Source organism: Colius striatus, chromosome 22 (assembly GCF_028858725.1).
Source record: "Colius striatus isolate bColStr4 chromosome 22, bColStr4.1.hap1, whole genome shotgun sequence".
Taxonomy (NCBI): Eukaryota; Metazoa; Chordata; class Aves; order Coliiformes; family Coliidae; genus Colius; species Colius striatus.
This window is the reverse complement of record NC_084780.1, coordinates 5,739,785-5,760,813: the sequence shown is the minus strand read 5'-3', so window position 1 is coordinate 5,760,813 and position 21,029 is coordinate 5,739,785. Positions and strand designations below refer to the sequence as shown.

The 21,029-nt window shown below is 46.0% G+C and overlaps 1 protein-coding gene across 9 annotated transcripts in view; it reads right to left on the bottom strand.

The window, feature by feature from the left end:
* The window catches only part of RAP1A (RAP1A, member of RAS oncogene family), a 39,053-nt gene extending 18,798 nt beyond the window's left edge, over positions 1 to 20,255 (bottom strand). For 2 of the 9 annotated variants that reach the window (XM_062013698.1, XM_062013702.1), the window contains exons 1-2: positions 19,638 to 19,727; positions 2,334 to 2,393 (exon numbers count right to left, since the gene is read on the bottom strand). Coding sequence is in view for 4 of the 9 variants with exons in the window: in XM_062013702.1 (XP_061869686.1) it covers positions 2,334 to 2,341 (8 nt within the window). In the remaining 5 variants the exon portion in view is untranslated. Of the gene's footprint in view, positions 1 to 2,333; positions 2,394 to 19,125; positions 19,295 to 19,637; positions 19,728 to 19,767; positions 19,876 to 20,180 lie in introns of those variants that run through there. The other 7 variants (XM_062013704.1, XM_062013700.1, XM_062013705.1 and 4 more) reach the window with 7 other exon arrangements.
* Positions 20,256 to 21,029: the final 774 nt, after the last annotated feature.

The following is a 21,029-nucleotide window of genomic DNA, read 5'->3' as shown; positions in this document are numbered from 1 at the left end:
ATGTAACTGTGAAAATGTAAAAGCAGAGCAAGCCATGGCTATGTACTCTAGGATGCTGACAGTATTTCTGGTTAAAGTTCCAGCAGCTATAAGCTCTTCTGCTTTAAAAGTTCCCTGAGAAGTAACATTCACTTCCTTTCTTTCAAAAATCATGATTTTGGATGGGAAGGAGAGGGGAATTCCAACTAGCAATGGTTTTCTTCTTGATAATCTTTAGAAATTAAAAGGTGATGCATTTTTTTATCTAATAGAAATGCAACTTATTGATCCAGTTGATCTTCATCTCCCTGCAGTTCCACAGTCCATTCCACCTAAGAAAACCCAAAGAGCGACCGAGCTAAGGGTTAAATTTAGCTGCGAACTCTTTCACTTCTTATTTATAGTAAAAATACTTGTGGGAAAGTTTCAGCTGGGAGCAGTACAAGACTAACTTCTCATTTCTTTTCTACAGTATTTGCAGATTTTTTTCTTTCCTCAGGTGCAACAGGAAACCAAGCTCCTGAGAGCATGAGCCTCATTACTGCAAAGCCCACACGCCTTAATTATCTTGTAGCTCTTTCACAAGTACGTTAATGTTATCTGTTTATACAACATGAATAAGAGAGCTCAAGAAATTACTATGCTGCATCCCAGCCAGCTTTTCATTTGGCAACTGTTTATGCCCACCTAAATACAGTTAGACACAGTAGCATTCATTTCCATCCCGAGCTCTCTGGAGTGGAGTTGCACGCTGTGAAGTAACAGCTACGTTTCAAAAGAGAATGAAATTACTGGTGTTAAGTGTTTCTTTCAAGTCAAGAAAAGAGTGTGATCATTGAGGAGTGTAAAAAAAATAACTTTCAGCATTGTCATGAACGTTGTGAAACTGGTCTCATTCATTCTGAATGCTGTGGTGCAAAAACAAAGCAAAAGCTGAGCGTGCCTCCAGCCTCCTGCTCCCTTTTCACAGACACACACAGCCTCCTGGCTGCAGCACGACAACCACAGGGCACAGAGCCTGTTTCACACCGACCCATTGCTGCTCTGAACTGCAGATTCCCTCCTCCCCACTGCATGTGACTCTTTAACCTACCCAGCACCTGTACAGCCACTTTAAATACTGAGTTATAAATTAGTAGGGTTCCAATTTCATCTATAACAATGAACAAACTTTGCTTCTACACTGTGGAACACCTGACACTTCAGCTTAATCTCTTTTCTTCTTCAGTCTTTAAGAGGAGCATCTCTTTATTGTTGCTGCTGTCACCAACACTGCCTGGGAAGTGACAGAAATGGATATTTGGCTATTCAGAGCATCAAGTTCCTTCCTGAAGGAAGGGTGAAGACCCCCATTCTGTGAACAGCTGGAGAGGTGAAGAAAAGATGCAGGATATTGTGTATACAAAAATGAAAGGCTGTGCAGGCAGGGTGGCAGAAGGACCTCTGAGAAGGACCAGCAGACAGATGCAAACACAGACCAAGCTGTAACCTGAACTGTGGCTCTGAGCACCCCTCACCTGCATCTTTATTCAGCCAAACACTCACACGCTGCCCGATCTGCACGAATCATCTTTCACCCTGTTGCTGCCAAGTGGCTGAATCAGGGTACAAAAGAAGCAAAACTTTCAGTGGCTGAATCAGGGTGCACAAGCAGCAAAACTTGCAGGGTATTTCCCAAGCAGCAGAAGAAGACAGGCAGAGAGGCTGCGGGCAGAATGGCTGAGGCCCTTCAGGACAGACACCCCACATAAAAACCTGCTGCTCCTGTGAGAAAAGTTTCACCAGCTCATCAAGAAGTTTATAATTTGGGTGGTGGGGAAAATGCAGCACAAAGAAAGTGAACACAGCACTGAGAGTAGATGCAAAAACTTCAGGGGGGCCCAAAATGCAACGTGTAGCCGGTGAAATGTAAATGCCTGAGCACAGGTTCATACATCTGGAGAAGGCAGTTGGGATTTATTAGTTTCTCCTTCCTCCTTGAAACACTGATGGAGCTACAAGTAACAGGAGGTGCAGATGTGCTGAACAGTGTGAGGAAAAGTGGTAAGAGCCCTTGGTCTGGTGGTTTTGCATAGCTTGATGAAATGTTGGCCAGAGCTGTGACACAAGCTCCATTAACTAAAACAACAACAAAAGACTCGAAATAAAAATCAAAGCAGACACGTTCTTGACTCAGCCTTGAAAAGCAAAACTGGGGACTGAAATCATAGATTAGCATTTTGTGCAATAGCAGAGGACATCAGGAAAGACAGAACAAAAAGCTTCAGCATTTCTTTTCCCAAACTACTACAGGAAACAAGATTCAGGCAACTTTGTTTTAAGTAAATATACTGATAACATTAAAAAACTCATACCTTGGCATAAAAGATCTCTCATCAGTGTTAGCAGCCCTACTGAAGGTTTCTCCAGGCTCCCTATAAGGGGTTAAAAAAACCCAAGAATTAACCATTTTGCAAATGACACTGTACACAAGCATCAAATCTTCCCTTTGTGGTTCCAAACTGAAACATGCCCGTTACAAAACTTGCTCTTTGCTTCACCATGGAAGCTCTATGCAACTTCTGAATGCTAAAATCAAATTACCTTAAAAACAGGAACTCCACAAGTTAATCTCACCTCTACCAGAGTGAAAGATTAAGAGAGGCTGGGTGGAAGCCAATGGTAAAACACAATTTCTACTTGGTTATGTCATGAAAAACCACTTTACAAACTGGACTCACAATTAAGGTAAACCAAGAGGGGAAAAAAAGATGTTAAATTGAAGTTTCTTAGGTTAAAAAAAAGCAAAAATCAAGCTCACAAATGGGAAGTTGCCTTTTCTGTTTAACAGAGGACTGCACTGGCTTTTGGAAGCCAGAAGTAAAACCTGTCCCTGTGCTACACAGAGTCAGCTCAGCCATCCCATCTTTCACACTTGGTGACAAAGCTTCAGTTTGAAAACAGAGTAGCCACAGCTGAGGAGTGGTGGTGAGTTGTTTTCCAAGAGCCACTGCCCAGCTCAGGGAAGGCTGGGCCATACACAGCTGAGCCACGATGCTGAAACACTCCTACACCTCCAGCCTGGCCTGGCCCAGGCAGCAGCAGAGCTGCAGCAGCACAGGATTGTTCTCCTCAGCTCCCATCAGCTCAGGCTGCCAGCTTCTTGGCTTGAGACTTCATTAAAGAGCACAGGTTTCATGCTGCTTTGGGTTTGGGGATTTTCCCCCCCTTTTTTAAAATGAAAATGTTCCTTCTTTTTGCCTACCTGATTTGATAGCAATAAAATGCAGACATGGAAATACATGGTGGGAAAAGATGGCAGTCACGGGAAGAATTCTCTCTCCTTATGTTTTTAAATCACTATCTAAAAAGCTTGTCTGTTGTTCTCTTTCCTTTGTTTTTTGCTGGATTTATGTGAAGTTGCCACTTCTGCACACAAGCCCCTGTACCTGTTTTTTCATGACTGTACTTGCAAAAAGGTCACAAGCATTTCCAAAGTTTTCCCTTGCCTCTGGCAACGTGTTTTACCTCAATATCATGGATTTCAGCCCCAAATACACACTGACAGCTAACCCCTCTTCACTTCTGACCATTCATCCTTCAGCTAGCCCAGTTGTGGGAATAAAGAACAGTTCAATGACCAGCTCCTACTGAAAGTCCACAGGATCCTGGCCCCCACATCCCTTCTTCCACTATACTTGAAAGTCCCTCCCCACCACCTCTGCACCTGCAGCACACTGTGCCTGTGCTGCCGTGGGAAAGCTTTAACCCAGAAACACAGAGAAACATGTTTCTGAAGAACAAGCTGCAGATAAAAAATCAGCAAAGACACTTAAAAACTGAGTCACTACTAAATGAGTCAGATAGCCACTGCTGGACTGAGAGGGCAGGGGGAGGTAGGGCAGAGGGGGAGGCATCTGCTCCTCCACAGCCCCCACTTGCTGTAGCAAAGCTGCCTGGGCAGCTGTTGGCATTTGGAGCAGACACTGGTGTTCTCTGGCAGCTGAAGCAGGGCTGGGAACACCACGGAGGGCACTGGCTGGGCTTCCACTGTGCACTGAGCACACATCCAATAGGTAGGTTGAAACAACACAGCGGCTTTTGAATAGATTAGCCAACTCCATCCACTCTGACAAACTGGATTAATCAAAGTTTTTCCCCAAAGCTGGCTGCTAAAGATCACCAAGCACTATGGAGATTTCAGAACTCACCAGCCTCTTTCCTCCTCTCCCCCTGCTTGCCTGTCCTACCACAAAAAATCAACTTTCTTCTGCATGAAAGAGAGGCACAGCATAAGTCAAATTACAGTGTTCCCATTGGACATTTTCTCCCTACTATACACAAAACTTCACTTACAAAAAACCAAACTGAGATCAGTCTAAGTCTGTTTGAGGTTGGTATCAAGACTGCAACGCATTTTAAGGGAAGAAAATGTAGTAGCTCCTCCTATGAAGAACACAGGAGAAGGCTGTCTGTGTTTAAAGCAGCCCAGTGATCCTGAGTGCTCATCATCACTTAATTGTTCCCAACAGGCATTGCCATGGTCAAATCCAATGACTGTTGCAAAACCTTCAAAGTAAAACTGTTTTATGGAATTCATCAGGTTTCTTTCTTGTAAGAAACACACGTTTGTGCAACGGTGTGGGCAGCAGGATCTCAGCAGCACACCTCTGCAGGGAGCTGCACCACACGCCCGGTGCCAGGCACAGTATCACAGCACACAGGAAACAGAAGCATCAGGCACTGATACTATCTGGGTCCCTCTGAAATGAATCCTGCATCCTGTCCCATACCACCCCAGCCCACGCACAAACCCTGCCGTGCCCCACTTCCACTTCCTCCCCAGGCACCTGGGTGGCCTCACGCTACAGGAGATGAAAGGGGACAGACAGGACAGCCCTGCCCCTGCCAGGCAGCACAGATGCCACGCATGTGATACCACCTGAAGAGCATCTACAAGTACTGATACAAGAAAAAGGCTGTAGAGAGAAGCATTGAGGTGCACCCTGAAGGGAGGCATTTGTGATTTACAGTTGTCTCCTGAAGAAACCACTCTGTGTGCTGCAGCCCTGCTTCCAGGGAAGCGGCCAGATGTCGCTGCTGTGGGATGTCAGCAAGTAATATCTTTGTTTCCTTCTGCTTTCACACAGGTGACCTTTGCTGTTACTTTCTGAAACCGTCTTTATTACAACCCAGGAGGTTTTCATCTTGTTTTCTTCCCTCCCTGTCCTGCTGAGCAGGAAGGTGATAGAGCGGCTCTGTGGGCACCTGGTGTCCAGCCAAAGTCAACCCACCACAGCAGGACAAGTCCCAGTGCCACCATCACCCTGCCCCAGTAAAGCTGCTGGCTCCTCAGCCATGTGTTTTAAAAGACTGTGATACTTCAGGTATCACAAACCTTTGTTCAGCAAGACTCATGCTGCTCCCTGGAAAGACACACTGTAGCATCCCTGGGACAGAGGACGGTTTTAGAGAAGACAAGAAGAAATCAGCCTCCTTCTGAGTGCTGGCTTGCTCATCACCCACACCTCCCTCTTTCTAGTTGTCTGATTTTCACACACGGAAGCCAAAATGTTTCTCATTCTGAAGGGGAAATGTGCTGTCAGCATTTTACAGATTCAGGGGTAAAATGCACAGATGTCTGCATGAAGTGCAGCACCTCCTGTCTAGAGCTGGTCGTGCTACCCCTGCAGCCATCGCTTTCCTGTTTCCCCAGGAGAGGGGCAGATTCTTGGGACATTGCAGCCACAAGTCTTGGTTGTTTTTACCCTGGCAGTTAAATACTGAATCATGGCTACTATAAACAAACCTGTTTGATTTTGAACTTGCAAGTGTTCTTCATGCCAGTTTTTAAGTCACTATAAATCAGGCCATGAAAAGGGGTGTTTTTCTGGGGGGGGAAAAAAGAACAGAAGTGTCTACTAAACATTGCTCAATACTCCACCAAAATGCCTTCACTACTCAGAGCCTTGTTGGCAAAACAAACTCAAATCCAGCACTTCTGCAAAGATTTATGACGATCAAAATCACACTAAAACTGACAGATCCTCTCCACAATAAAAAAAAACCCAAACCCAAACAAATGAAAGAATGATACAGCAGTGAAGGCTGGGAACACAAGACCCAGGGCTCTCCTCTTGGCTTCACCAAGGCCTGGCACTTGCCAACCCGTAGGCTGCAAACCACGTCAGTTCGGCCTCCCAGCACTGCTAAACAGCTTCCACTCACCATCTACTCCCTAATTGTTGTTATACATCACATTCTTAGATATTGAATTACTCAATGAAGTTGAAAGCACTTTAAATACTTCCCTACTATTAATCAAAGCTGTCAACAATTACACAATTGCTACACGTGAGCTACGGAAACGTGCCGGGAAGAGGGATGGATGGTGGATCACAAAGGAAAAGGTGTTTGTCTGCAAACTGCACCATTAATTAACAGACACCTTTCTTAAAAATTAGTGAGAAAAACACCACTGTAGACTTATCCTAAGTAATAATCACTGCTGTGTACTCACTGGCCAAGTCCCTTCCCCAAGGTAGTCAATCTCCCTGCCTTTAGGGTATACAGAAAACCTCCTCTACCTTTTGTGAGGCCATCAATATCAGAAAAATGAGTGAGGGAAGAAGAACAAAGACAAGACTAAGCAGAAAGCAGGACTTCAGTGTGACTTTAAAGTACAATTTGACAAACTTCCATTCGCAGAATCTTCAGAGTCTGCCTCTAGTTTATTGCTGATTATCACTGCGGTACCTAACACCCAAATGTATTTTATGTATTAACATTATACAATAGCATACATCCTTCATAGATTATGGCAGGAATCTCACCCTCAATTTTACAATTTAACAGTGAAAACGTTACCATTTCCACTGACTACTCTCAGCATCACACCAAATACAATCAAGGCAACAAGTGTTTAACTGTGCATAAGCAATGGTATAGGATGAGTCACTGCTCAACTGCAAAGTACTGCTGATGCTGCAGCACACATCCAGTCCCTCCAGGTTCATAAGCTTCTGTTCCCCTAAATTCAACACAGGCCAAAACCTGAGTTATTTCTTGCAAAAACAAGGAAAATATTTTGGTTCCAGGCAGGAATTTACAGGGCCACATCAACCTGTTTCATGCTTTGATAACTTCAGCGTTAGAAAACAGGTACTTTGGACATTCAGAAACACACTGCTCCTCAGGGCAGCCAAGTCTAACCTTACTAAAAGAAAATTTGCAATAATAATTCATAAATTTACAAACAAAAAGGCAGCAACAGTTTAATAAAACACCTTGTCCAAGTGAGAGGAAAATTGCAAGTCAGTAATTTAAGTATAAATACATTATTTTTGTAGCTGTTTTTGAGGTACTAGATAAAAACAAAACCAGAGCAAGAAGCACAAGCAAAAAAATAAAGCTAGTGACAAGCCAAAAAAAGCAAATGGGTATTTGAGAACACAAGAGAAAAACAACATTGTTCTGAGATGTTATTTGAAGTGTTCAACCGGAAAAGACAAAGAGTCGGGCCTTCAAAACCTGCACCCATCCATTTGCTTATGCCCAAGTCCCAGCTGTGAGCTCCTCTGGATCACACCCACTGCACCAGTTTCTGTGTCATTTCACATCACCTGAGGTGTATGGTGAGGGTTAACAAGGCAGGGCCAAAGCCATAGAAGCCTGGGCCAAAAGTAAAGTCCTCTAGGAACAGTCATCCCTTCTGACTTCAGTGTTGTGCTGAACTGGAGCTTTGAGTAAATGAACCCCAGCACACACAAACAGAGAACAAACTTCTTTGAAAACAGCAGCAATTCCATCATTTGAAAAGGAGATTTTACACACAAACACTGGAGATTGATCTTCCTCAGTCTGTAATCTTTTCTGCTGCCAGCTTCAGGCTGAACTTGCAATTTTAAGTATCATAACTTCTGTGGAACTGACTGCCTACTTAGTAATTGTAAATTGCTTTGCTGTAGAAGCACTGCAGGCAAGGAACAAGTACTCTGGGCAGCTAAAGCTTGCCATACTGAAACGGCTAATTTCTTTTTTGTCCTATTGGTCTGCCTTTGCAGAAAGTTGCTAGGGCCGTGTGCCAGACAGACAAAGCCAGGGGAAAGGAAGCCAGAAGTAAAACTCAAAGACCAACACACACACTGCATCCCCAAATTAGAACAAACCGCTACGTCACTCGCTGTAATTGGCAGCCTCCCCTCGGAATGGACTGCAGCACTGCTGCAAATTTAATACTAATGAGCACTGATCTGCAAATAGCAGGAAAGACATCCACCTAAACCATGTAGACTTAGGGGAAAATTGACTTTCTCAATTATATCTGTACAAGAGTTTAATAGGAAGCATTGTGTGGCCATGTTATGGCCAGGGAAGGGCGATGTGTCACAGGGCTGATGCCTGTGCAGCAGACAGCCAGTGCAGCAGAGGTTCTCCCAAGCAACACCGCGGTCGCACTCAACCATTTCTCCTCATCTGCAGCTACTTTCAGCAGAGGGGTTCACACAATTCACAGGAGGTCTCAACAGCTTTTTCAGAAGACAAGAAAAACCCTTCCTTTCCCCCTTCCTCATCAGCAACACATACAAATGTTTAAGGATACAAACATTAGACATCGAAGCCGCTCACGGAACTTCCTCCATCTGTTGTCTACCACATCCACAACTTGCCACCGACTTTTAAGTCCTACAGTTTCTTTTTTCATCTATTTTCTTTAGTGGAAAAAAGGGTTCTGATCTTTTTTTAAACACAGACTGAATTGCAGACAGACTCTGTGAAGCTCAATCATAGCAAAACACCAACTACAATACACTGGGTAAGAATAATTTCTTGTACTGATAGTAGCTTGGCAACGTTCTTAACTATGTTCTTCCTGGTTTACATAATTAGAGTAAATAAGTGACATGGGGTAGGCAGATTGTCACTACCATTTTAGTTTGCACTTTGTTTTATTTCTGCAGTAACAGTGGACAGATACTGGTCACTACTAGGGGCTGGAATCCAGTTTGTCCTTCTTTGGTCTCAAGGATGGAATGGTAGGGGTTGGAGGGACCTTTAGATATCATCAAGTCAAACCCCCTTAGATCAGGTTAAATCAATACAGCTTCCTTCCAATTATTTGAACCTTCTTGAAAAATCTGTAGAGGTTTAAATTGCTCTTCCAATGTATTTCTACCCATCAGTGATAAGCCTCTAGAAACATGTCATCTGTCAGCATGGACCACTGCCCAGCTCTTCGGGAGACTGGGCTAACTCACAAATTCCACAAAGTACTCAGAATCTTTAAATCTTACAGGCAGAGCTGCAGTATCCAGTTTGTGTGTATACACTGGATTTCACCATGTAGATAAATCTAAAGGTCAGGTTTGCATATAGAGTCTAGAGATTTTCATTGCCTTAAAACCACTTTGCTGTTCAGTGTGTGTCAACTGCAAGCAACCAAAACACCGACCGTTCCCACGCAACTGAGGCTCATTAAACACCTCTTTTAACAATGATTTTTTGAATGAAAAGCCCCACTTACCATATGGCCACTTATTAATACTACATTGTTTATCAGTTTAAATAAAAACCCTAGAGCAATGAGCATCCATGTAACGAGTACTTGAATACAGCCAACGATGGATGTATTTTAGCACTGGAAAGTAGAACGGCACTACTTGAATTCTCCTCACTTTTTAAAGGGTTGATAGGAACCTCCATGGCAGTAAGTTCATGTACAAAATAAACTCTGAGGAATAAGTAGCAGTTTCATTACTTTTTATAAAGAAATAAAGTTATTTAATACAGTACTTGACCCTGCAGTGTTTAGTTGAGCCCTTTAGTGCTGCCTCCTGGAACCTGGGGGCAGAGGAGGGTGGAAACCGAATGTTCTTTTACAACAAAAATGAATTTTTCTTCTACATGAGGATTTTAATGAAAGGAATACTCAAAAATGTTATTAACACTTCAGTGCTGGAGCCTGAAGGACTTTGCAACAAGAATTGTCAGGCCTGGAGGGTCGAGAACTGAACTGCTGGCAGACCTGACCTCTGCACTTCTCTGAGGTTCTTAAATCCTCCCCAATCTGACAGGCTTAAAAGGGCAAACCTATTTTGCCAATTCATCCTGGAATTTCCTTTATGGAAACTAAAAGGTGACAGTAACCCCTAAAGGAAATAGTTCTGTGAGTTTAAATCAGTTCTGTAAGAGCCATTTCGGTGTTTATAGGTCAAGCTTGATTACAACCAAAATAGATCATTATAAAGCTGTCTTTAAACAACAACATCCACCCCATAGGCAGTTGGACTCCTGCTCCCAGAAGAAGAGCTGCTATGTTTAATTCACAAGGAAGTGAGGACATATCCTACAGCAGCTACCAAGATGAGCACCACTGGCATCAGCCAGCTCTTCACCCTCTGCCTCATGAACAGTATTCAAACAGGAGCAGAAAAAGTCATTTTTAATGGGTTTTTGAAATGATAAGATGCAAGGTAATAGGGGAAAAAAGCCAACCCAAGTCTCCCATATTAGTATGCAAATTTGTTCAACATATGGCCTGGAGACAGTCAGTTCTGCACTCTGAGCAAGACCTTAGAACACCCCACACTCAATTTGAATGTTAATTGCCGTTATCTGCAATTTCTGTGCTTCCCAATTTGGTTACAACATCTTTCCACCGAAGTTCAAACTCACAGTCAACTATTTCTTTTCTAGAGCAACCCCAGAAACACAACATCAGCCATACAAATGCCTGGGTACTGCTGCCACTGGCTTTAAAATCTCGATAGGGACGTTGTTAAACTGCCCATACAGATGCAGAAGGTGAACTTGGCATGAAAAGGACAAGAGAAGAGCTTTCAGCCTCGCAGCTCTGTCGATGTGACTTAGGTTTTCTGTCCCCTGCTAACAGCACACTCAGGTCCCCACCACCCTGCTCAATCTCGCTTTAACGCTCAACTGACTTATACTTGATATCCTGTTTGTGATGAGGGTTTAGAGCAAACAGTTCATTTGACAGATAGAGGCTACAAAGTGCTGCAGTCACAGCGCAAAGGCAGAGACCTGCTTTCTCAGAATCACACCGTTTGATCGTGTTAAATGAGATTCCTGAATAAGCTCTATTCTACATTTGAGTGCATTCCAGTGATCAATATGCCAATGTGGTGTATTCATGAAACAAGACAAAGCTGTAACAATATTGTAATCCCTATGACTTTATAAGTGATCTGATCAGTTAAAAGCCCTAAATGCATTAATATTTCATGGGAAAAGCTATCTGGAACCATTTCTGTCTGTGTCTTTCATCTTATTTTCAACTACAATTATTGTTATGACCCGAAGAAGAGAGCAACCATTGGCTAAATTTTACCTTCACCTCTAATTATTTAATAAATCCATCAAGATTTCTGTCCTCCAGGCCTGATATCCAGTAACAGTTACCCAGCACAGTACCAACACACCAAATCTCAGGGTAAAGCAAGATGTGCTGGAACGAGACTCCTTACGCAAAACCCAGAATTGCACCAGAAATAACCCTACCCAGTGAACTATGATTTACTTCCAACTGTCACGTGGTAGGTGGCATATAAAAAGATATTATTCTGCATGTCAGCTGTCTGTAATGAAAGTGTTCCTCTTCTCAGCAGCCCCTCCCTTCAAGTTTATTTGCATTAAGGGAAAGAATATGACATTAAAAAAGCAACATAAAAGGCACTGCAGGCAACATATCCAGCTGAACTGCTCCTCCCACATACTCAGTGCTTCCCAGAGTGAGGGTCTATTTCCAACCAAAGTGGTAAAAATGTGATGAGAGATGCCCAGTTCCATACAGATTATTCACTTGGGCAAAAGCTAAGAGGAGCACAGAGTACTCCCAGCTACCACCACAGCCAGCCGCAGCCACGGATGCTCCCATCCTTTAAAGAGCAGATTTCATAGCTATGAGTTTACACTCAATACCCTGATTTAAACATGACAAGCTCAAATTTTTTCAGTATTAGAACACTCCAGAACACAGCATCATTGCATCCAACAAATAGTTCAACAAAAAACCCCAAACATTCCAGCCAGCCTTTAATCTGCAGTTCTAGCTGCTCATGAGTGAAATGCAACTGTCTGTTTATCTGCAATGCTCCAGCAAGCAGCAGTTATGCAACACAACTGATTGACAAACACCACGGGTGCTACTAGTGGCAGTACATTTCCAAAAAGTCTTTCTTTACAGTAACTTTTACATTACAGAAACGCTTATCCTACTCCTTACTCCGAGCCTGTGAAGCACCGGGACAGCAGATATTTCTGACTCATTTTGGCAATTAATAAAGATGTGTTTCAGCCACAACACAGTGCCCTGGATGGGTTTAAATACTTTCCATCTTGTCAATATTCAAAATAAATAACAAACCCTGATGATGCAGACCACCTGCTCAACAGGACTGCTACTGCCTGGCTCCCCTGCTCAGCAGGACTGCTGCTGCCTGGCTCCCTGCTCAACAGGACTGCTACTGCCTGGCACCCCTGCTCAACAGGACTGCTACTGCCTGGCTTCCCTGCTCAGCAGGACTGCTGCTGCCTGGCTCCCTGCTCAACAGGACTGCTACTGCCTGGCACCCCTGCTCAACAGGACTGCTGCTGCCTGGCTCCTCTGCTCCACAGGACTGCTACTGCCTGGCTCCCCATATTTTCATTCAAACAATGTGAAAAGGGTGAGAAAGCCAAACCAACCACCTGCAGCCATGGGCTGTTACAGCCCCAGAGCTTCCTTTTTTGCTGTTTGTCCTCTGTTACCTGCTTCTTCACCGTTACAAAAGCCCTGTAGAGGATCAGACTTTCCCCCTAGAAGGAGGATTTTGTTCATCAAAAGAAAATAAACAGTAGTTTTCAAAACATCCTAAGGTTTGCTTTTGTCAGTAGCTGCATTTCTCAATCAAAAAAACATTAACTCTGCACCTTTACCTGGGTTCACATTGAGCCACTAGAGCCGTGCTGAGGAAGTGCCTGGTCAGGTATAGCAGGTATTTCCCAACTCCCTGCACCCAATACCTGCCAGACCACTCACGGTGTGGAGCAGCAACACACATCAAAACACAGTCTTCATGTGGCCACATTCAGATGCAGACAGAGCTACCCTACCTGCTTCAGCCAGCTGACACAGTGAGAAAGTTCTTTGTCATGCCCTGTGGACTGCTGTCCCAGCAGAAGCAGAAACAACACAGCTATAAATCACACCTTTAACTAGACATACTGGCCACTACAGTGTGGTGAGTGCCATCTGCAAATATAGAAGTCATAACACCCAAAATGATTGGTGACCAAAACTAGGGGAGGTTCCTGGGTGTCCCATTCCTTCCCACACACACACCTCGAAGGATCTTACCCCAGCAGGTGACTGCAACTTGAGTTTAAACACCGTTTCTGATTAAGAATGTAAGACACACTGCCTCCTCCTTGAACACCACCCATCTTCCCACAACCTCTTCATTTTAATATCATTAAACAGACTACTTTAGACAACCTTAATTATTGCAGTATTTGCAGGGGAAGAAGTGATCTCTCAGTAACCAGTTTTTGTCCTGTTCAGAGCTTTGGAGATCAAAACTTGTTTCATATCAAACCTGGAAGGAAAATGGCATCAGTAGGTCCCGCAGGAGAACCAAGTGCTTCAGAGTAAATACCAGGTACCAGCAGCTGAGCTGATACATGTTATGTCCTGACTGATGCTCTGCTCTCATTAGGGTCTATAGAGCTTCCCCCTTTCTTCAGAAGGGAGCTCAAAAAATAGGCATTAATTAACAGAATTATCATTACCATAGGAAAGGACGGGAAGCTTCCAATAATGAGCTATTTAGCTCCAAAGGGTTTCAGTCAGCCAGCAGACTTGTATAACCAACTCACCAACACAACAAGCAAAGCCAACTGAAGAACAAGCAGTGAAGCCCCTGAATTTGTTGCAAGAGAAAAGCAGGCTGAGATAAACACCCGTAAATGCAGGCTGTCCCTTGCAAATGACACTTCATTGCCACTGAGGACAGAGGGCAAATATTCACCTATTTATCCACCATGCAGAATAAGCTGGAGGTGATGTTCTTTCCAGACTTAAGAGGAAAAGTAGGAAGCCACCATGTTACCTCTACTATAGTCCCAGCACAAGACTGGCAGAAGGACACAGCCCTAAGCCAGATGTACTCAAGAACTGCAGCTTCTTGTTCTCTGCAACTCCTTCTCTCTATCTCAGTGATACTGACACAATGAGTCAGAGCAAGAAGTGATCTGGTTGAAAACTACGTGTATATTTTTGGAACTAGCTCAGTTTTCAACCCCCTGAGTTGCCTCAACATCTAAGAGCACAAGTATCAGAGTAAGAGGGTCAACTGAGGGGTGTGACTGCAGTTAGTCACCATGAAACCACAGCCTGAAGCTCAGGCCACTGGAGCCTCCATCACATCTCACCCATTCTACCAGGGAGTACAACCATGCCATGTAAACACAAGGAAACAGAGGGTAATTCAGACTACAATGCATCTCCAAAGTCTCTGCTGCAACCCCTTGTTCCAGCTGGGGCTAGCTTCAAATTCAGACCAGTCCCTCAAGACCTTGCCCTGTCAAGCTCTGCGACTCTCCAATGACAGGCTCCCAAAGGTCCTGGGCAGCCTGTTTCAGTGCTTAATCACTCCACAGGAACAGTCTGGCCTTGCTTTAACCAACATTTCCTTGTCATCATGGCTTCCAGCTCATAGTGCTGCCCTTCCCCTGCCACAGCAGGCTCCAACAGACAGGGAGGCCCATCTGTGGATGCTGAGATAAAACCAAACTCACCCCACGAGCTTTCAGAACCAACCATGCTCATCCTTGAACAGCTTTTGTCAAACATTCTCAGTTTCCTTTGCTTCTAACACAAGATAAATTGAATAGGCATGAAACATCTACTTTGTAGACCACAATACACATCATTTGAGAAATCTGGGGGTTTTTGCACATTGTTGTAGATTCCTTCCACCTGATATATTCCACTCCATTCTGAAAGGAAAAAGTTAGATGCATCCAAGGAATTTGTATTATGTATGGTATAGGATTGTTTTCCAGAGAACCACTCAAGAGGAACATCTGGTCAAACTTCACCCTGTTTACCTAGTGTCACACTACGGAGTTCAAAGCTCTAACTTGATCCAGCCCCAATGATGCTGCTGCCCTCCATCCTCCAACAGCCAGGCCCTCCCTGGAAGCCAACAGACACAGGTACAAGCAGTAGAACAGCAGAGTGGGGGACACTTTAGAGCAGAACCTGTCATCAAGCTAAGACCAGGGCACCACAACCTCATGGCAAGTCACTGAGAACACAGATTGGTCTCAAACACAAATCTAAACTGGTTTAAACTATCAATATTTAAGTTATCATTCCTGCAATAACTTTCCTAGGTGGTACAGGACTTCTGGGGGGAAAGCTAAAAGCAACACTGAAATCCACAACTAAAGTCAGATGGCTAGATGTTGTATTTTCAACAGGTAATTTCCAAGTACATATGCAGGCTAATCAAAGGCTCCTTCTAGTTCAACATATTTGTGTTAAAAGTGTACCCACAAATACTTTAGATATTTTTTCAATACCCTTATTCAGAAGCTATTAATGAGAGTGTATCTTCAAGCTTATTTTAATCCTTTCTCTTCTGGTGTATTATTTCAACAGTTCATTTAACCAACGTGGATTTTTTTCATTCTAATGATAGTGTTGGGAGACACGAAACTGGATCAGTTCAACTCCTACTCAGTTCTTGCTTCTAAGTGTTCCTGAATGCTCAACAGCAACTTTTCAAAAATAGGAAAGCAAAGGAGTTAAATCAATGACTTGCCTAAGAGCTCTGATCTTACTGTACAGCTAACTGCAGAGGATGAATGAGCTACTACTACTTTTAACTCCATGGCTTAAAAAAGGAGTCAATCATTCTGGGACATGTTTCACCCATAAAAATTTTGCCTCCCTTTTTGGACTGACTACTGCAATCTATCACCTGTGTAAGTAGGGCTGAAATAAATTAATCTCCACCACTTTATGCTCCACATAGCCATTTTCACTAACTGAAATATTGGGTTATATTTGAACACTAGTAGAGGAAAGCATACTGAATAATGGCCATAACTCATACAGCTGTAGTCTCCTTCCAACCTGTGTTCATAAAGAACTAACAGCTAGGTCCTCCTTTATCCTCTCTGCACTGATGATGCTAACAATATAATCCAGGAGAAACTGAGAGGTGAACTTTTAGGACATTTATACCTAAAGAGCAGTCTAGGAACCAGAATAATCCCAAATCCTTGCTGCCACCAGCCTTCAGTACTGGAGCAAATGTAACAAAACACTTCACACAAGCTTTAGCATCTGAACAAGACAGACTGGATCAAACAAGATACCTCAGGAAGATTAACTTTTCTTTCCAACTTCCCAACATCTTTACTTATCTTGGCCATTAGGTGTCATGTTTCCAGACCAGAAGCTTTTGCAAAGTGCAAACACCGATGCCTAAGTAAAAAACCTGACCCTGGGATTTAGAAGCACCCCTCTAAGAAGATGCTTTCATTAGAATTCTGTTTAAATTCCTATTACCTGTCAGGTAAATGAGTAAAAGCAAATCAATAATTACTCAAACTGAACTCAGGCTGTACTCTAACCACTATCTCCTCTTAAAAAAACAAAACAAACAAAACCAAAACCCATCTCAAATCAAGGCCCAAAAAGTTTTGCTGGGGATCCACAGCCAATCCCATCTGCCTGAGTCCATCCATGCTCTGCTGAACCGATTTCAGCAAGGTTGAAAGTCACACTGGACCAAGAGGATTTCTGAATTTCAAGCAAAATTCAAGCTACAAGCAATAGATGGTAAATATAAAGTATTTTCATGTATGGTCAAAAGATTCACTTCCTTTTCTCCAGTATAAACAGATAACGTCTTCCTGTTCTCAGAACATTAGGATTCCTCTTTAAGATTTTTAAAGCATCTGTAAAGTTGACCAGAAGCAATCTGTTCCCTCAATACTAAGCTCCAGTTCAAAGCACCACTGAGTACAAGAGAAAAACACTGCAATGTATAGCACAAACAAGTGTTTAGAGTTGTTTATGCTACTACCATTCAATACACAAACAGAACTTTTATGTTAAGAGTTGGTCCACATGCTACACTGCTGCTATCTAATTCCCTTTCAGTTCTTTAATAGCAGTCCTCAGATGGGATGAACAGCCATGAAACGTACCACAAGTAGCCCGTGTCTGTATATTTGCAGCTTATGGTTTCAAATATAAACCAGTTTGATAAACTGCGTAAACACTGGTCTCCAAATAAACGCATTAACGTGTCACTGGAATTACACTGTGACAGTAATTTAGTCCATTTGGCACGTAGTCCTCTCAAAATCTTCAGCAAAGCTACTTACCCTACAAAGAGCCCTGCCAGAGCCAAGCCACGTGCTGACAGACATCACTCTGCACTGCCTTGAGTCTTCAGAACTACAACTCTGGGCGCTGCCAGCACACTAAACGCCATCAAGGTCTCTTGAGCACCATCCACAGTCCCCTGGTCAGACCAGCTCCACCCTTCCAGATACATTCTCCTGCGTTTACAAAGGCCATGAGAAAGACCTTAAAGAAGAAGTACAACTCACTTTTCTGTGGGTGATCTTGGCCTGACAGGACACAAACACTCCTGTCTTCCTGGTGTGTAGAAAATGCTGCCCATGAAACCAGCTTATTTTTAGAAGCAGCGTGTGTGAGCACAGCACTTCCTGGCGACTCCACCTTGAAGAACGACATACATATTCTCCTCCTCATCTCCAAACCCAGGATTTCATCACTTCTGCTACCCAGCACAAGACAGAGAAGGAAGGGACAATCTGCTGAGAACTGCACGCCGCAGCTTCCCCGTGTCTAACTCAGCATTACAAACTTCTGTTGGAGTATGCTGTCAGGTCTTCAAGCCATCACATCAATAAATTGATGGCAGTATTTTTTCCCCTGCCACAAGGATGAACAGGACATTAAATGTTTGTATTTATTACACTGATCATTTCCACAGCAACAGGATGTGAACATGGCATTCTCAGCGTAATGAAGTCACTATAGCAACGTGATAATGATGTCAGAATAATCAGACAGCGTTTCATACTTGGGACATGCTGAACTACCCCACTTCCATAAATTAAAAAAGGCAAGGGAGCTTCATCTACAACTTCCCTTCAGTTGCCTCATTTTGGATAACTTCCCGTTAAAGACACAGACCTTTGACTGCTAATGTGCTACTTTCTGTTTCTCTGGGGCTTCATCCATTACTGCCTAAAAGTCCCATCAATTCCCACGTCAAACCCCTGTCAGCATCTGAGGGATCTGCTAGCACCAGTGGGAGTTAAAGGCACACCATTTCAGTATGAAAAAGCAAGGGAGAACAATATCACAACAGAGAAACATTTCAAGGCTGCCAGCCACTCTCAGCTAAACAGCCGGTTCTGACATGGAGCAATAGTACTGCTCAGTCCCAAAAGCAACAGAAATGACAGAGTGCTGATACAATGCTCTGAAGGCAGAGAGGCCTTTTCAAATCAAATGACTATTTTAAGAAATATTATCTCTCTTGTGATGCTACTGAAAGGAAACAGAGTTTACATGGTTTGGCCTTCCTGTTTGTAGCTCTTCCCTAGTTATGAGCAAAGCAAAACCCAAAGCTGACTCCAGTTCTGTGTCGGGCAGTATTGACTCAGTGTGTTTGAAACCCAGCCTTCTCCACTGAGGAGAAATCCCTGCACCAAACCCATCCATATTGTAGCTCAGGTATCCTAAGCAAAGACACTAATTAACAAAAAGTATCTAAACACAAAAGTTTCTCTACACAGAGAAATGTTGCTCTTTAAACCGTCTCTTTAAAGTGCCTGAAGGAAACGCAAGAAACCACTTCAAAGCTGAACTGGACCTGAGCATCGCTCCGTATGGCTCAGCACCTGCTTCAAACACCAAACTCTTGGCCTGTGGCTCGTCCCACTTGCCTCCTGCCCAAACCTCCGGCCCGAACGTCCTGCCGTCCGGCTGGGGCAGAGCAGGGGGGCGGCTGGGGAGAGCCGGCCCTGGCCTCGCCGTACCCCGGCCTCGCCGTACCCCGGCCCAGCCCTCCCAGCGCCGTCGTCCCGCGCCGCTCCAGCCTCTCCCGTTACCTCCAGCGCTCTTCGCGAACGACAGCGCGCAAACTTTTTGCGCCCCTTTTACATCTCGGGGAACAGGGAGGCGACGCACACCCGAGTGTACCCGACACCAGCGGCATTGGGGTTATTTCCCGAGGCACGGTGACACCCTTCGCTAACGCCGAGGGCCAACCGCCCCCGCCTCGGCCCCGGCAGCCGCCCGGCCGCCTTCCCTCGCCCGGAGCCCGGCCGCCGGCACAGCCGCACAAGATGGAAGCGCAGTCCGTGCCCGGCGGGGCTGGGGCTGCTCCACGGCCGCAGCGGGACGCCCGGCCCGGCAGCGGGAAGCCCCGCACCGCCCCGACCGGGGCCCAACACGGGCACCCGCCCCGCCGCGCTCAGGGCCGGGGAGAAGCCGCCTCCCCCCCTCGCTGCCCGCTGGGCTTCGCCGCGCCCTCGGGGAGGGAACGCTCAGCCCGTCCCCGCTGACACCGCCTCGCCCCCCGGACCCCCGCCGCCGGACCCCCGCGGCCCGTCCCCCTGACCTGCTCCGCTCCCGCCCCGGCGTCAGGACGCGGCCTCGCCGCGGCCAGGCCCCAGCGGGAGCTGCCGGAGCCCGCCCGCCGCCGCCGCCGCCCGCCGGGCCCGCTCCCTTCCCCCCGCCGCCGCGCTCACCCGCCGCCTTCCGGGCCGCCCGCTGCCTCCCGCCGCCGCTCGGCTCGGGGCTCGGCTGCTGTGCGCGGCGGCGGCGCCGCGTCCGCTCCGCCCTCACCGGCCGCGGCCTGGGGAGGAGCCAGCGGGGCGGGCCGGGGCGGGCGGGGGCGCGGAGCCGGCGCGGCGGGAGGGGACGTGACCGCCGAGGCCCGGGAAAAGTTCCGGGCAGCGCGACAGTGCCCACGGGCCCGAGCAGGTGCCGGGACGCCCCCACCACGCCGGGCGAAGGTCACCCGCGGCAGGAGTCCCGGCCCCGCCGAAGGGCCGTGGCGGCCGCCGGGCCCCGGCCTCCCGCCGCCCCTCGCCCTTTCCCCGCCCCGGCGGGTCCGGGGCCCGCGGGGACCCTCCCGCCCGCCCCAGCGGCAGCTTCTCACCCGCTCCGCCTCCCCACAGCCCTCGAGCAGAGCCAGCGAAGGCTGCGGGGGGCAGGTGGAAAGGAGCCAAGCGCTGGCAGCGGCTGACGGCAAACAGAGCAGGGGCCGAGCAGATAATGGGGCCGAGAGCGTTTCCTTATCAAGCGGGAGGCATCGGCATAGCTCAGGGCACGGTGCCCACACGGGGTGTACAGGGACAGGACTGGGACAGCCACAGGGCCCTGTCACATCACTGTGAAGGGCACAAGCCCTCTCCACCAAGCTCCCACCATCCTGTCACCCCTTAAACAGCAGCGACTAAAACTGCACTTAGCAGTATTTTGGTTTAATTAAGAATAAAGGACTGTAGCCTTGCAGTAAAATATATCGGTGATTAAGGAGAAATACATGAAAATGAGGAAACAGCACACGTGTAGCCTGATGCTGGTTTGGTGTCAGTTGGGGTTTGTGAGCAGCAGGAGCCACACAAAGGAGCAGAAGTTCACCACAGTCAATGCACAGGGTCTTGTGTTCGGTTGCTTCCTTGATCCTAACAAATGATAATGCAGTTGGAAAACACACAGTCAAGAAAAGCTACTGACAGTTAATAAGTTTCAACATTTTCTAGTTAAAAATGTCCAAGTGTCCCACAACAAGCTGGAATTGCTTCCAGGAGGTGACTGCCCAGCTCCCCATGAGCAACGCTTATCTCACCTCCACAAGCACAGCATCACCTCGTTACCAGGGACAGGGCAAGGGCTGCAGCCACTGTCCCCAGGGATGCTCAAGGTGAGAGGTAACAGCATTGCTCTGCAGCACAGTAGTAGGTGCCCTCCCCAGCACCCTGCTTTTTTCACTTGCAAAGCTTCA